Raw genomic sequence first — 15,800 nt, forward strand, 5'->3', positions numbered from 1 at the left:
GAGAGGTGGTTTTGTTTGCTTGTTCCCTCACCCACTTTTCCCTTTCAATTCAAATAAAAAGTGCAGAAAGCAAAAAGTAGTTGCAGGGTTGGAGAGATAGTACCATAGGTAAGGCGCTTACCTTGCATGTGCCTGACCTAGGTTTGATCTCCAGCATCCAATATGGTTCCCTGAGCACTGCCAGGAGTAATTACTGATTACAGAGCCAGGAATGACTCCTGAGCATTGCTGGGTGTAATCCCAAAACAGAACAAAAAAAACCCCCAAAACCAAAAAGCCAAACCCAACCAAACAAGTGGTTGTGCTGGGCTATGATTAAATTAGATATTAAAGTCACTTTTCTTCTCTGCTCAGTTTACGCACTGCAAAGTAGGGTGGCTAGAATGAATCACTCCTTTCAAAATTTCCCACATCTATACCACCTCCCTGATTTTGACTATTGGCCACATGTCTCTGTACTATGTTTACTTAGTCACTTAATTTCCCTTCTGTTGGATCATTTTTTAAATTCTTTGTTATAAAAGGGTAGTTTATATCACTACCATAAGTGAAAAATATCACTGTCACTTCAGTCAAATAAAGATGAAAAGAAATGATATATAAATAAAACAATTAAAAGTAGGTTGACCTGCTTTTCTGCTGTAAACTTGCTCATTTCAAGACCTGCTCATTCTTTCTCTTGAGTATTTGTTGTAGAAGAACACAGGAAATTTGAGAGATGTGTGAGAGCCATGAGATACAAATGGAAACTTACTCTGTGATAAAAGAGTACAGATGAAAATGAAACAAGAAAGGGAATGACCTCAGTATGTGATTGATGTGATTGAATACTGAGTTTTTGTAGCATCTAACATCATCTCAGTTCGTATTCCATTTTTGGAAAATAGTGCTGAACTACAGAAATAGCTGAAGAGAAGGAGAGAAAAGGAGGAAAGGAAGGGAAAGGAAATAAAAATAGAATAAGAAAGAATAAAAATAATATGATTGGGGCCAGAGTGATGGTACAATATGTAAGGCACTTGTCTTATACGTGGCTGACCCAGGTTCTATTCTCAGCACCACATATTGTCCCTCAGGTCCCACTGTGAGTAATATCTGAGCACAGAACCAGGAGTCAGCCCTGAGCACCAATGGATATGGCCCCAAGCCCCCCAAAAATATGTCTATAAGGAAATGACAATGAAAATGAAAGAAGTGTTTGGTAGTGTCTGCTGATTTTTTTTGGTATTTTGGGTCACACCTGGCGATGCACAGGGGTTACTCCTGGCTCTGCACTCAGGAATTACTCCTGGAGGTGCTCAGGGGACCATATGAGATGTTGGGAATTGAACCCAGGTTGGCCGTGTGCAAGCAAATGTCCTATCCGCTATGCTATCACTTCAGCCCAGGTCTGCTGATTTTGAGTTTCATGTCCAAATATTTCATGATGATGTTTGATCCAAGCTACCAATATGACATGACTAAGTGTCAATAGGTAGAGAATTGGCTCTCACCAGCAGACAGAAAGAGTTCAGCACATCATTGGAAACAATGGACTAAGAAAAACTCCAAAGGAAATTAACATTTTGTGTATTCTAGAGCTAGCTTACAAACAGTAAAGATAAGGAATACCTTAAAATATTCTTCCTATTTCTACAACTCCCAGCTCAGTACCTTACATCATACAGCAGTCATTTAAAATATGGTGGCTTCAAAAGAACAGAAAGAGGGTGAGAGAGAGAGAGCGAGCGAGCGAGAGAGAGAGAGAGAGAAAGAGAGAGGGCGAGAGAGCGAGTGAGTGAGCGAGCGAGAGCGAGAGAGAAAGAGAGGGAGAGAGCGAGCAAGTGAGAGAGAGAGAGAGAAGAAAAGTGCCTTCCACAGAACACAGAAGCAGGCTGAGGGCGGGGTGTCGGGATGGAAACTGGAGGCACTGATGGTGGGAAATGTACACTGTTAAAGAGATGGGCATTGGAACATCATATGACTGAAACTCAGTCATGAAAAACTTTTTAATTGTGTATCTCTATGATGATTCAATTTAAATACCTCTTATTCCCATTGTATCCCTAATGTTAAATGCAAAACAAAACATGGGGTGGGTTGTGGTGAAAAAGGAAACCTCATGCACTATTAGTGGGAATATTGTCTGGTTCAACCTTTATGGAAATTTATCCAAAAACAGGAATTGAACTACCATATGACCCAGAGATACCATGTCTTTGCATCAATCCCTAAAACACTGTATCACTGACTGTATCACTGTCATGCTATTGCTCACTGATTTGCTCCAGTGGGCACAAAAACATTAATTTGAAAAATAAGGCACACCTATGTTCATTACTGCATTTAGTACAATAGTCAAGCTAGAGCAGCAACCCAGATGCCAGACTATGGATAGAAGGATCAAGAAATTGTGGTATATATACACAATGATATGCTAAGCAGCTCCAAGAAAAAACAAAATAATGCTATTTTCAGCAACATGGAAGAAATTAGAGGATATAATGCTAAATGAAGTCAGTCAGAAAGAAAGGGATAGATATAGCATAATCTTTCTCAAATATGGCACTAAAAATACACAATGGGCAGCAACAAAGGTCTAAAGGTAGCATAATGGGAAAACTGATCCACATATTTGATTTGGGAGGTGGGGACTTGAGAAGGGATAATTGAGAGAGGGATGTGAGTACACGGGTGACAGGAGTGGTACTGGAATTTGGTCCATGGAAACCATTACTAATAATTTATAAACCATGGAACCTCAATCAATAAAAATTAAAAATAAAACATGATGGCTAAGGAGACATCAAATATTCAATATTCTGTGATATGGTCATAGGAAAATCTACAATAATAATACCTAAAGTATTACATGCTTGTCTCATACCATGTATGCGACTTTTTTCCCATTTAATTCTAACAATAACACATAATGTCAGCCTTATTTTATTTTTGTTTTATAGGTCAATAAACTAAGACTAAAGATTAGTTAATCTGTTGAAAAATCATACCCTAGTTATAGACAAATGAGCAATCTCAGTGCATATTAAAACCAGGCTGAATCTAGAATATGTGTGTAGAATATAATACTCAGTCTTGGTGAAGCAAACATTTTCATTTTATTTTCTTTTATATTATAGTTCATGTAACATGGTTACAATAGTATTTTTGTGGTACTTTTATGGTACTGATGTACAGTTATAGACACCGCCCCCTAAATTGTCCAAGATTCTCCACCACTGTCTTCGAGTCACTTCTAGTCCATCACATATTTCCTCATATACCTTTCCTCCCAAACTGCTCAGTAAATTGAGTTCTGTGATCCCAAACCAATATTTATCATTGCTTCATACTGTCAAACATCCCGTTTGTCTTTCTACATACCACAGATGAATGAGATCACCTAGCATTTGTCTTTCTTCCTCTGACTTACTTAACACAATACCCTCATGTGCATTATAGCAAACTGCAAAATTTCATTTTTTATAGTGGAGTAGGATTCCATTTTGTTTACATACCGCAAGAAAGCAAATATTTAATTAATGCCAAGGTATCTGAGACATTATATCGGAATTAAAAATGGCTGAAGAATCAGTGGATGCCTTGTACTACAGAAAATTGTCATAGCACTATTGTAGCACTGTTGTCCCCTTGTTCATCGATTTACTCGAGTGGGCACCAGTAAAGTCTCCATTGTGAGACTTGTTATCACTGTTTTTGGCATATTGAATATGCCAAGGTAGTTTGCCAGGCTCTGCTGTGTGGGCGGGATACTCTTGGGAATCGAACTCAGGTTGGCCGCATGCAAGGCAAATGCCCTACCCGCTGTGCTATCGCTCCAATAAAACCTTAGATTTGTGTAATTTTTTGAAAAAAGAGAGTTTTGGAATAGAAGCTATGAGGGTTTTGGTTGATCCTATATGGAAAATAGTTGAGTTTACTTAGGAGAAATTATTGCTATGCGAAGAGCTGACCAAATAAGAAAACAATTGGTTCAAAGCAGTAGGGTCATTAAGTCTCCTACCTTTTATTTTGCGCATGTGCATGTGATGCAAGATAGTTTATATTGAATGAAACTTAGAAAGATGTGGTGGGGAGAGAGAGAGGGATACATATTCAGGAGAGAGCACAGGCCTTTTCAGAGTTGAAATAGAGAGATAATGTATTCAAGAAAGAACATGGGCTTGATAGAGCAAGCTGCCTTCTTAGAGCTTTTGAGTGAGCTAAACACCAGACTAAAAATGGCTTTTTATGGACCATCTACCATGAACTGGCTGTTATGCAATGTCTACTGTTCTCTATCTCTGATTATACTGTCTGTTCTCTGATGTAGCCATCAGCATTTCCACTCTTAACAGATAAAGAAACCGAGACTCAGTGATGACAATTAACCTGCCCATATTCCTTCTGGTCTGGCCTTCTCAATGACATCTCTCCCTTTAACTTTCTAGAGATAGGTTTCCCTGTTGAGGTGGCCCAGAGGTTAGGTTAGAACAATTAATTTCTGTTTGAAGTCATGTACATGTTCATTAGGTATTTATTTCATCCCTGACATCACTATGACCTGGTCGCTCAGCACCTCACAGACTGAAGAAAATACTGTGTCTGTGTTATGTTCACTTTGAACTACATTTGTCTGTTGAAGAATATTAAGGGAAACTGTTAACTTTGGATGCTTCTTTTTTTTTCTTTCTGAAGAGCTTCTGAAATGTTGCTTGGACAGCAGGTATGTTAATTGTCAACTGTGTTTTCAAGGAAATGAACTAGAAATGAGGATGATGTCCTACTAGGTGATAAAATTATCTGTCATAGGCCCCAAAGTGAATGTCAAGTTCTAAAACGCTGGTGAGTGGCTGATGAAAGAAGGCAGTTGAAGCCCTGGCAGATCAGGGCTCTGTCGTTCTGTAATGTTTGGGGCACTGCGTTTTATTTGGTCCATATAAGGAAAACATATCAGAGGAAATCAGAAATCAGTTTCTTTCTTACAATGGTGGCTCAAAACTATAAAATCAGAAGACCACAACCTCAACGCTGGCTTGTAACTGATAGCTGATCTCTGTAAACATCTCCTAACTTCTCTAATCGAATCAAGTTTATAACGTCCCAGTTTAAAACCCTTAAATTACAAATCATGGTAAAGTTCCTTTAGCACCAGACTCCTCACTAGCTATTTGTCTCCATTTCTATCCTTTTTTGCCCCCGGTCCCCGTTAAAGCTTTCACCTCTTCCTTAATAATGACGAACTTCTACTTCTTAGAATGCACTAGATCTTCTCATTCTCCTCTAAGTTTCTGTATCTCAGAACATTCTTTGTTCTTTTCTTTGCCTGGGGAATTTTTACTCATCTGTTAGATCTCAGCTCAAGAGTCATTCTCCGCTCAGCCTCCCAGATGAGGTTGGGTCCCTTTGGGCTATGATTCCATGGCATTGGCTACTTCTCTCTCTCCGCATAATTGCCACTTTTATAAATTGCTTACTGAAAATATATCTCTCTCATGCAAATACACAGTAAATGTCATTGCCCACTTGTTTATTGCTAGGCTCCCACTAGTAGATATTCAATAATCACATGCTGAATGAAAATAACACGAAACTGGAGATTTGAAAAGCACATAAGAAGTGGGGAGTTTTAAATGTTGATTACTTTGATTTTTATCAAAAACTGTTAGATAATTACATAGCACTGTAGCACTGTCATCCCGTTGTTCATATATTTTGCTCGAGCAGTCACCAGTAACGTCTCCATTGTGAAACTTGTTGTTAGTGTTTTTGGCATATGGGATATACCACGGGGAGCTTGCCAGGTTCTGCTCTGTGGGTGGGATACTCTCGGTAGCTTGCCAAGCTCTCCGAGAGGGATGGAAGAATTGAACCCGGGTCGACTGCATGCAAGGCAAACACCCTACCCCCTGTGCTATTGCTCCAATCCAGATAATTTATATACTTAATTTTTTTCTGGTTAGGTAAAAATAGAAGGGTTTTGCTTTTTAAAAGTGATATCAACAAGTGAAATGGGTTTGGGAAGAGTCACCAATTGACTTCATTTATGGGTTTCTGTATTTCTAATTTTTTTTTCACTTTTTTTGGTCACACCCAGCAGTGCTCAGGGGTTACTCCTGGCTCTGCACTCAGCAATTACTCCTGGTGGTGCTCGGGGGAACATATGGGATAATGGGGATTGAACCCAAGTCAGCCTCGTACAAGACAAAAGCCCTACCTACCCACTGTAGTATAGCTCCAGCCTTGGGTTTCTGTATTTCTATGGGGAAGAATATTTCAGAAACAATAAGCGACTAAATCTCAAGTGAAGTCTTAGTAGCTGTGTGATTTTGGAAAAATTACTCAGCGTTCCTTATCTATAAAATGGGAGTAATTATCTAATACGTTGCATTGGATGATTGTGGGAATGAGACATGAAAGTGCATGTAAGTCACTTAACAAAATGTCTGGTACATAGGGATGTGCTCAATAAATGTCAGCTAGTTCTGCTACAGTTGTTGTTTTTGTCCAAGGCAGCATCTTCACTCTGAATCAATGGACTTGATTCATGTGAAATCAGCATTTGATAATTTGATGTTGTTACCCTATGAGAGTGGACCAAGACCTCTCCACAGCAACATCATTAGCACATGCTATTCTCTGCCCCTTCTCTACAGGAAAATCCCCAAAGCCAGAGCCAAAGTGAAATGGCATCAGAGCACTTTCAAATTATTAGGAACACACACTACCTCTAAGGTTTAAGCTGTCTCCTGGTCCAAATGCTCCATGGATAGAAGTGAATTCCCTTGTTCCCTGGCATGACATCAAGGGCATAAAAGCAGTTGATGACATTAGCCCTGGTCCTGAATTCTAGCAGGAAGGACCATGTCTATTTTATTTCTAAGTACTAAACAATATTATGGAAAAGGGAGTGAGTGAGGGTATTTTGACTTAGACATTGGACATTTAGTAGATATGAGTTGGGCTCCTGGCAGTCAAAAATTTCTCCCTCTGTCCTGTAATCTCCAAGGATTATAGCTTTCTTGTCATGTATAATCTTTCCATATAGATTCAGTAGGAAAGGATGTACCTGGGATAAAATCTAGGGGTTTTTAGAGCATTGAATACAGTTGTCTGTCTGCTGGGTAGAGCTGGGCTTTCCTACATGTTTAATTTCCCCTTAGACTCTGTTCTATTTTGGTTCTGGTTTGGGCGCCAAACCTGGAAGGAGTTAGAGCTTACTCCTGGTTCTGCCTCTAGGCGGAACTGGGAGATCAGAAGTGGGGAAACTCTGGGTGGGCAGTATACAAGACAAGTGCCCTGTACTTTCCAGTCAGACACTCTGAATTTTAGTGTGAGATGCTGGTGTACCTGGAGGACTTAATCATCCGTGATCCTCAGTCTGATCATCAGTACTCTTCCTGGAGTGGTATTGTGCAGAGGAGTCAAAGTTAAAAATACAGAAAAATTTGAAGAATTAGCTCTGTGCTGGCACTTAGCAGGTATACTAAAGCATAGGAGCTGAGGCTCCTGTAGTAACATTTGATTTCTATCTTCATTAAACAAAACCTTCATTGTGATAAATGGAAGGGAATTCAACACAAAGGTTTGATCCTATGTTCCAGATCCCGCAACTCCTGGTGATGGGTAGAACCAGGATGCTAGCCCATATCTATTTGCTCTTGGCCTTCTATACCACTAACTCCCAGGACTCATTTTGCTCACTTGAGCTCTTCACTATACATAGTTCAGAGGCATTCCACATCTGTCTGTCTCCACCCCAACATCGTCTTGATCCTCTAAAACAAAATCATGTTCCCTCCAAGATACCCTGCAAAAATGCCTCATAATTTCCTGTCTTGTGGCTCTTACAAATGCCAGTCTGTCCAGAAGAGTCTTTCCTCTTCCCCAAGGCTACCCATTTCCAGTCTCTGTTTGCCTGATTGTCTCAAAGACCCCTTCCATCATGACCATTCTAGCTAGAATGCTTCCATCCCTGGCTTTTCCCCCGCTCTAGATTATGATCTATAAAACATTAATCCACTAGATAATTTTATTTCTTTTTCCAAAAAAAACTCCCATCTCTTTTTCTAGGCTCCAACAGAACAGAGAGCATGTCTTCTTGGCTCAGTGCCGTGTTCCTGGCATCTGATATAATTCGTGACACAGAGGTGCTCCTTTATTGTGTATCAGGTGAATGAATGAGTGTATGGGTGCCAGGAGGAAATGGAGGTAAGCATCTGGATAAGACCAAAGGAAAGATTTCAGTGTGCTGGGAGTGGGATCTGGCCACCTGCTTGTCCCTCTTTTGGCTCCTGAAGAATGCCAGCTACCTATGAGCCAGGACCCTTTCAAGCATACAATCCACATAAAAGCACATCTTGTAGGCAGGGGAAATGGGCAGATAGTTGCTAATTGTGACTTCCAACTGGGCTGATCTTTCAAAAGTTCGAAAGGCGCCTGCCTCCAGGAATCCAAAATCCGAGGCTGCTACTGCTGCTGAGACTGGTGAAGGAGGGTGCGCTTGGGCGCCTCTCGGGCTGGCACGGAGAAGCCACATCTCATCCTCCCTCCTCCCCCCAACTCCTCTCCAAGAGAGGAAGCAATGCAGATGGAGACGAGAAATAAATATTCCTGCCTGCTCTGTGCCACTGCAGACGTTTTCCAAAATGTCTGGCTTGGACCATGAAATCAAGCCCACCCAGGAAAAGGAGGCGCTCAGCGGGAGAAAGAGGGGGAAAGGGTGGCATATTTGTCGATACTTGTCAGCTTTCTGGGGGGCAGAGCACATGGCTCAGACTTGGCAGCCTTGCTGAGGTGGGGATGTGGTAAGTGCACAGTAATACTTGAAGAATCAAATCAAAAATGGGAACAGAGTGAAGGGAATCATGCCAGGGTGTCAGCATACTCCCTACACCGTGGTCTAGGTACCCAGGCTACCTAACTGGCTCTCTCCTCATTGAGCCTAAGGCTCTCTGCACGTAACCTCTGCTCAGCCCCTCTCCCTCTATGCTGCTCCTGGGTAATGAACACAATTGGCTGCAGGAAGTCATGAAAGGCCCTTTGAAATTTGGGCAGGAGCTCAGAATCCATGCGTGGAGAGATTCCTGCCACCGCTAAGAACAGCTCAGGCTCTCCAATACTGGAATACCAGCGGGAGATGAGAACACAGGCTGCAAATGATAAGTGGGTGCTTTTGGCCTGGGGATGGCCAAGTGTGTGGGAGAAGTGTCACTAAGAAAGGGAAGTTACAGGCCCAGCAACAGGCACCAAAGTGTTCTTCAGTTACGGTGACTTCTCTAGTCTGTGCGGCTGCAAAATGTCTCCGAAAAGGGAGACGAAAGGAGGGAGAGTTTCAGCTTGAACACTGCACAGGAGAAGCTAGGTCTACTTCGTTCCTAATCCTGCCATGACAACCTTCCTCCTACGTGGTCTTGATAAGGCTGCTCCTGAACTGGTTCTCTGGGTAAGTTAGGAAGGAGGTGGGCCCTTGGGAGACGGATTTCAGTTCAATAAAGAGCAAAGGGACTTTCCAGGTTTTCGCTGGTTGAAGTCCAGTGCAGGAAAAATACTTGCTTGAGTGAAGACTCAGAGCAAGTGATAGATTTTTGTGGGTGTCAGAGGAATGTTTTACTGAAATGTTGCATTTAATTCTGCCTCTTTTTCATCATTTCCAGGACTTCATTGAGGAATGAAGGATTATCAAATGTTTCCTACTCAAGTGCTCTGCCTAAATCCTTCTCGATGAATTGTCCCTACTCATCTGCCCATCTCCCTTCTAGAGCCAGGCAGTTGCCAGCGAATCCCACTTGCTCCAGAAAGCCATTAAGTGGGGCCTGTGCACAGAGGGGAGCTGACAGAAGACCCAAGTTCCTTCCCCAACTGTGCTCCATTGCTATGTGATCTTAGACAGATCACTCGTCTCTGAGTCTTCCTTTTTTTTTCCCTCAAATACATGAACTAGAGGGCTAGGGGCACAGCTTAGCCCCAGTGTGGTTGTCTTGCATATGTGAAGCCCTGGGTATCAAAAATCCCCTACTCCCCAAACAAAAGCCAAAGTCAAACAAAGGTGGGGGTTATACAGATATCTTTTCAGGTGTGACACACGATGGATGACTCATAGAGTGAAATCACAGAGAATTCCAATTCTCACCACGCTCTGCTTACCCTGCCTTTTTCAATCCATTCTGGGACCAGGGCTCATCACACATTGGGAAATAAGTATAGTCCTTCTGCATAGGAAAGTCAGTGTTTCCTATCAATGTGAGATGGGCATGGAACTAGGCGAATGCTATATAAAAAATGTTTTAAATTGCATGAGGGAAACACAAGCATGAAAATGGGAAAATTTGTAACTGTACCCTCACGGTGACTCACTAATTAAAAAAATAAATTAATTAAAAAATTGTTTTTAATGTTCTCGGCCTACATTCCCTTTATTCCCAGGAAGCTAATGTTTGAGCTGAGAAGACTTTGGGTAAACTTGAACTTGTGTCCATGTAGCAATCTAGCATATAATAATTATGGTAATTATGTTTTGTTAGCAAGAGCTGCCATTTCACCAAGGTCTAGTCTGTGCTAGGCTAGTGTCAGATGAAAACATTGAGGTCTGCCAATAATCTTCACTCTAGCACACTAGTGAAGATCTAGACCCTATTGCCATACAACTCTGGTTTGACTGCAATATACACATATGTTCCCAAGCCAAAATGACATAATTGACCCCTCCCCCAAACCCAAACTAAAATCCAAAGGAAATTCAGGTTAGGTAGGATGAGTCACCTGCTCACGATCACACACTTGCTAATTCAGGTGCAAAGATTTAAACTTGGTTCTGGCCAATGCCAGGGACAAGGATGAGCTACTCCCGAACCTCTGTTTGGTCTTTTCTTAAATGTTAATGTCTGTTTTAAACTAGTTGCCTTTTGAGTAGTCTAGTTAGAGGAAAACAGCTGGTCACAGGCCAGCAAGCACCCTGCTGCCCAAAAGCACCCAGCCACAGTGCCCACCTAGCTCTAGCAAAGGTGGGAGAACCAGGCCTGAAGCAGAACATTCATATTGACCCTCTCCATGGGTTCTTTACTGACAGAGAACTACTTTTTTTTGTTTTTAGAGAAATTTTATTCAAAGGGAGAGAAAAGAAAATGTGCTCAAGAGAGAATGAGTTTCTCCAGAGAAAAGAGAGTCCCTTCCGCCACCTCCCATGACTTGAAAGAAAGGAATGTCACAGCCAAGTGAGTTCACAGGAAAATTCATAGAGGAATATGAGACCTACTTAGAATTCAGCTGATTTTTGCCCAGGGTCCACTCACTTCTATACCCATAACCTATTGTGGTGCAGAATTTGGGTTTCTGAGAATTTGTTTTGACTTGATCATCCACTCCATAGATTAGAAATTAAGGGTATACCAGAACCAGTTAGTGAGTAAAGCATCTAAGAGACAGGTATATACATTTGATCAATGCAGACCACCAGGGACCTTTCTTGTCCACCATAGCTCTGTACAGACATATACTCTGTGTGGCAGTGTGATAAGGAAAGCCTCAGAATACAATTGTCTCTGGGAGTGTCTCCCAATTTTTAAGCTAATCCATTAAATGTTAACAAATCCAGTTAATAAAATTGTACCTGATAAAGTAAGGAAAAAACAGAACATGTTTCAAGCTCCATATGACCTGAAAGTCTCATTTGCAACCTTTACATTAATTTTATACATTTAGATGCAGGAATGGTGGCTCAGAAATAGGAACTGTTTTATCTAGCAAATAAAAGTGGGCTCAGACCAGGAACTCTTGGCATAGAAGGCCAAACAAACATTTGTGTCAGTACATGTGTGGACATATCCACATACACATTTAATATTCACAAATTAAACGGCAATAATTTTTTGGGATTGCCTGCTGTTAAGAAATGCCACTCATCTCTTGGTGTTACTGTTATTGATTTGTTGTTAACCATATTTACACACAATCTAAAACGAAAATGACATAATAGCATTCTTCACTCAATAAAAAAAAATCCAAATCGGGAAAGCTCTTCACTTACCGTAAATGACAAAAAAGAAGAAAACAAGGTCCCTTCATCATATCTGGATAATTTTGCCAGTACTCCTTCCAAGATAGTAACGAACTAGTAAAATGGCAAAAAAGAAAAATAATTATTGTTTCAAATGACAATTGTTAACAATATTAAACAACATTCATAATCAGAGGGAAACAAGCATTGAATTCCCTGCCCATTTTTTGTATTCTATTACTTGATTCCCGCCTTTGGGGAAAGGAATAGAATCCCTTTACATAAAAATATTTGACTTATCCGGCTTTCCCTTCATTATTATGTGATTGCAAATATAGAGTGTTACAGAAGTGCAAAGTGACAAAATATTATTGAGTTGCATATAGCATGCGATAATATTAAATGCACTTTTCAAAATCCAAAACTGCGCAAAGCAGTTTTTATGTTACATATTAGCACTACATTTAATCCAATCTATTTTTATTTGTATTTTATCAGTAATTTGGGGAAAACAGAAGCTAAGCACTGGCAAATATAAATGTCTTCCCATTCAGCATTACTTAGTTAAAATTCTATAATTCATGAGGGTGACTGAAATAGCTTTATCTGACTTTTATGTTTTATTATGACTCTCACTGCATGTAAAACTAGAGGAAAGGGGGTTTTCATGATGGCAGAATTCCTTATTACCGTTTAACTTTCTGTATTTTAAAACCTAACTTTGTCAGTGCTGAAAACAAAACAAACATTTCCCGCACAACCTAGTGCATCATTTAGGGACAAATTCTTATTAAGCTAACATATGCCACCTCATCAATTCGTCTTCACACGACTCAAAATCATCAGAAAAATCATTCTATGTGAGGCTGGGTGACGTACAATCTTGTTTCGTGAGAAATACAAGTATCCAGCTCAACTTTTTAACGTGTTACATTTTAATGGAAATGTAGACATAACAAAGCAACATTCACAATCAAACATTTCACCTGAAGTTGAAGGTTACCTTTGCCACCAAGAGTGTTATCATTTCTTTAACAGTTTCTTCAATTAGTTCATCTATTTTTGAATGGTACTGATGCTGAAGAACACAGAAAGACAAATATTAGCATGTTTGGGAGGTGATGGCATTACATTCGTCAGGAATTTTTAGACAATGCAATTTATAAATAAAGCCTGGTCTGCAGACCTAGTTTATTTCCCTCGTCCTGGAAGCATCTGTAAGATTCTGACTCCAGGCCTTTGATGAAGAGAGATCTGAAGCTCTTAAAAAAAAATTACCAGACACATTGTTCTTCACCCAGGGCTTTTCTTGATAGCTTTGATATGTGTAGACACAAACACACATTTACAAATAGCATGCATGGATGGCTTAATGGCTTCTCAGTGTGTTGAACTAGGTTTTATTTTTTACAAAACAAGAGTCTATAATAATTTAATACAGGGGGTAAAAAATTATCTGTGGAAAACCGTGGGGGCATGAGACCTAAACTTAGAATTATTTTAAAAAGAATCGAAGGCACTGTGACTGATTTTGAAAAAACTATTCTTAAAACCTTCAGATACTTTCGCTAATTCTTCAGAGGCCCCCCCCCTTTATATATCTAGGTGTTGATTCAATCTCAGGCAGTGTCTCTATCTAGACCCTTGTGGAAACCACTCTTTTTCTTCATTCATGAATAAGCAGCCGCAGGCTTAGAGCCTCTACTTAGAGATTGCTTCAAAGATTTTAAATTTCTCTAACTGCTGCAGTTGATTAAATTTAAATAGTAATGCAAAAACAAACCCCCACACAAACAAAAATCTTCTGTAAATGCCAGAGAAAATAGGAAAATTGATTTCAACAAAAACTATTATATGCCAGTTTCTTGACATTTATTAGATCATTTTAGTATCCATTTGAATTATTCATAATTTTATTAATAAAAAACAACAATGCAAAACATTGCTATTTGGAAAAGAAAATGAACTTACCCACTCTTTAGCAAACTTTCAGAAGGATGGTTAATTAGGAATAGAAAAAAAGGAATAGCTCAAATAAAATTTATGACAAAAGGACACATGAGAAAACAAAAATTAACATATCATCAAAAAAACTATGAAACCATAAAGAAATAATAAGCCATCATAATATGATTGGACATTCTGGTAACTGGTGATAAGAATTATTGAGAGAAAGAAAAGGAATGTGAATTAAGTTAAAATATTTAAAGTCTTAAGGAAATTTGATCTGGAATTGGAATACCTACATAAATCTCAGCACAAAGGTGAAAGTCAAGTTGCCTAAGAAAATATAGCTCAGAGTTTTCATCTGAAAGCAACTAAAAAAAAAGAAAATCAACAAACAAAATCCATAATAATATCATGGCCCCAAGACCAAAGAGAAAGAAAAATTATGAATTTTGGAAAGGGAATGAGCTAAATTCTGTAGAAATATTTAGGTCTGTTATTACTTGATGATGATGATGATGTTATTTAAAAACCAGGTCCCAAATCTTTCTCTTATGATTCATTCTTAGGTACCTAGATTTATTCTGAAGATCAAGTGAGGATAGGGGGAACACCATAAAATAAATGACCCTGTTGTACAAACCTAATGAATCTCAACCCATGGCAGCATACTGCTAGAAGGATTAACTGGGAAGTGGCATAAACCTGAAGCTAAATGCAAAAGCTATCTGCAGATTTCTCTGCTAGAAACACAAAGAAAGAAAATAGAGAAAAAAAGAATTCAGGAATATTGACAGGGCTCCAAATTCATTTTTAGGTCTTGAGAAAAGATCCAGAATCACACGCTCAGTTTTCTTCTTCATGTGACTGCCTCACTCTGCTACATTTTCTTGGGATTGCTAAAATGATTCAAATCGATTAAATTAATTATGAGATTGAGCTGACTAAAAAAAAAAAAGCTAGTTGTAGGCAAGCAACAAAAGTTATTAAGACTAGAAATGTTTCCCTGACAAATCTGGATGAAATGGTAACCAGCTAAGAGCAATTTGTTCTTTACCTACAAAGATCTGGGCTATTGGTATCAGCAGCTAACAACGTCTTTCTTTTTCAATGGACAAACAAGCTTCCTTTTCTGAAGGAGGGAACTTCAAATCTTTTCATTCTCTAAGGAGTGGAAAGGAAACTATTTGGAGATATGATTTAGAGCAGTGTTTTTCAGTGGCAGGCCCACAGACAGGTGCATAAAAGGCTGAAAGCCCCTAGTTCAGAGAGCCTCTTCCCACCTTCAAGTTTGCCATCCAAAACTTGGGTCTGACTTCTCTCCAGGGAGTCCCACTATCTATCTGCCCTTTTCACTATACACTAATGATCTGACCTCCAATCCTCTCCACATTTCTTTTTCTGTGTTTCAATATGATTATTCAGCCTCTTGGTTCCACAGAAATCTTAAATCTATCAAACTCTTGTAGTCATTATCTCCACCATGGGACTAGAATTTTCCTTTATGTGAGTACAGCAATTTTGTTTGCCACCCAAAGTAACATAACAGTCCACATGAATATAGTTTAGAAACTTAGAAGTGATGTATGTTACAATACAATGATTAATACAGTTATTAAATGATTATCATTGTGGTTAAATGAGTATATAGATTTTTCAAAACTCATGTCTTTAGATACTTTATATCAATTGCAATATGAAGTAAGCAAGACGTATTTTAGGAAAGGTAGTAGGACAGGGTAAAAATCTATTCTGTTTATTATGGGGTAAAGATGTAAATATTAAAGAATCTCACTTTTTTTTGTTTGTTTTTGCTTTTTGGGTCACACCTGGTGATGCACAAGGGTTACTCCTGGCTCTGCACTCAGGAATTACTCCT

At 39.4% G+C, this 15,800-nt stretch overlaps 1 protein-coding gene across 9 annotated transcripts in view; it reads right to left on the reverse strand.

The window, feature by feature from the left end:
* CADPS (calcium dependent secretion activator) overlaps positions 1 to 15,800 on the reverse strand; it is a 527,814-nt gene that overhangs the window by 64,375 nt on the left and 447,639 nt on the right. For all 9 annotated transcript variants that reach the window (XM_055134465.1, XM_055134464.1, XM_055134468.1 and 6 more), the window contains 2 exons: positions 12,978 to 13,052; positions 12,005 to 12,088 (listed from right to left, as the gene is read on the reverse strand). In XM_055134465.1, the coding sequence (XP_054990440.1) occupies positions 12,005 to 12,088; positions 12,978 to 13,052 (159 nt within the window). The remainder of the gene's footprint in view (positions 1 to 12,004; positions 12,089 to 12,977; positions 13,053 to 15,800) is intronic.

Source organism: Sorex araneus, chromosome 4 (genome assembly GCF_027595985.1).
Source record: "Sorex araneus isolate mSorAra2 chromosome 4, mSorAra2.pri, whole genome shotgun sequence".
NCBI lineage: Eukaryota > Metazoa > Chordata > Mammalia > Eulipotyphla > Soricidae > Sorex > Sorex araneus.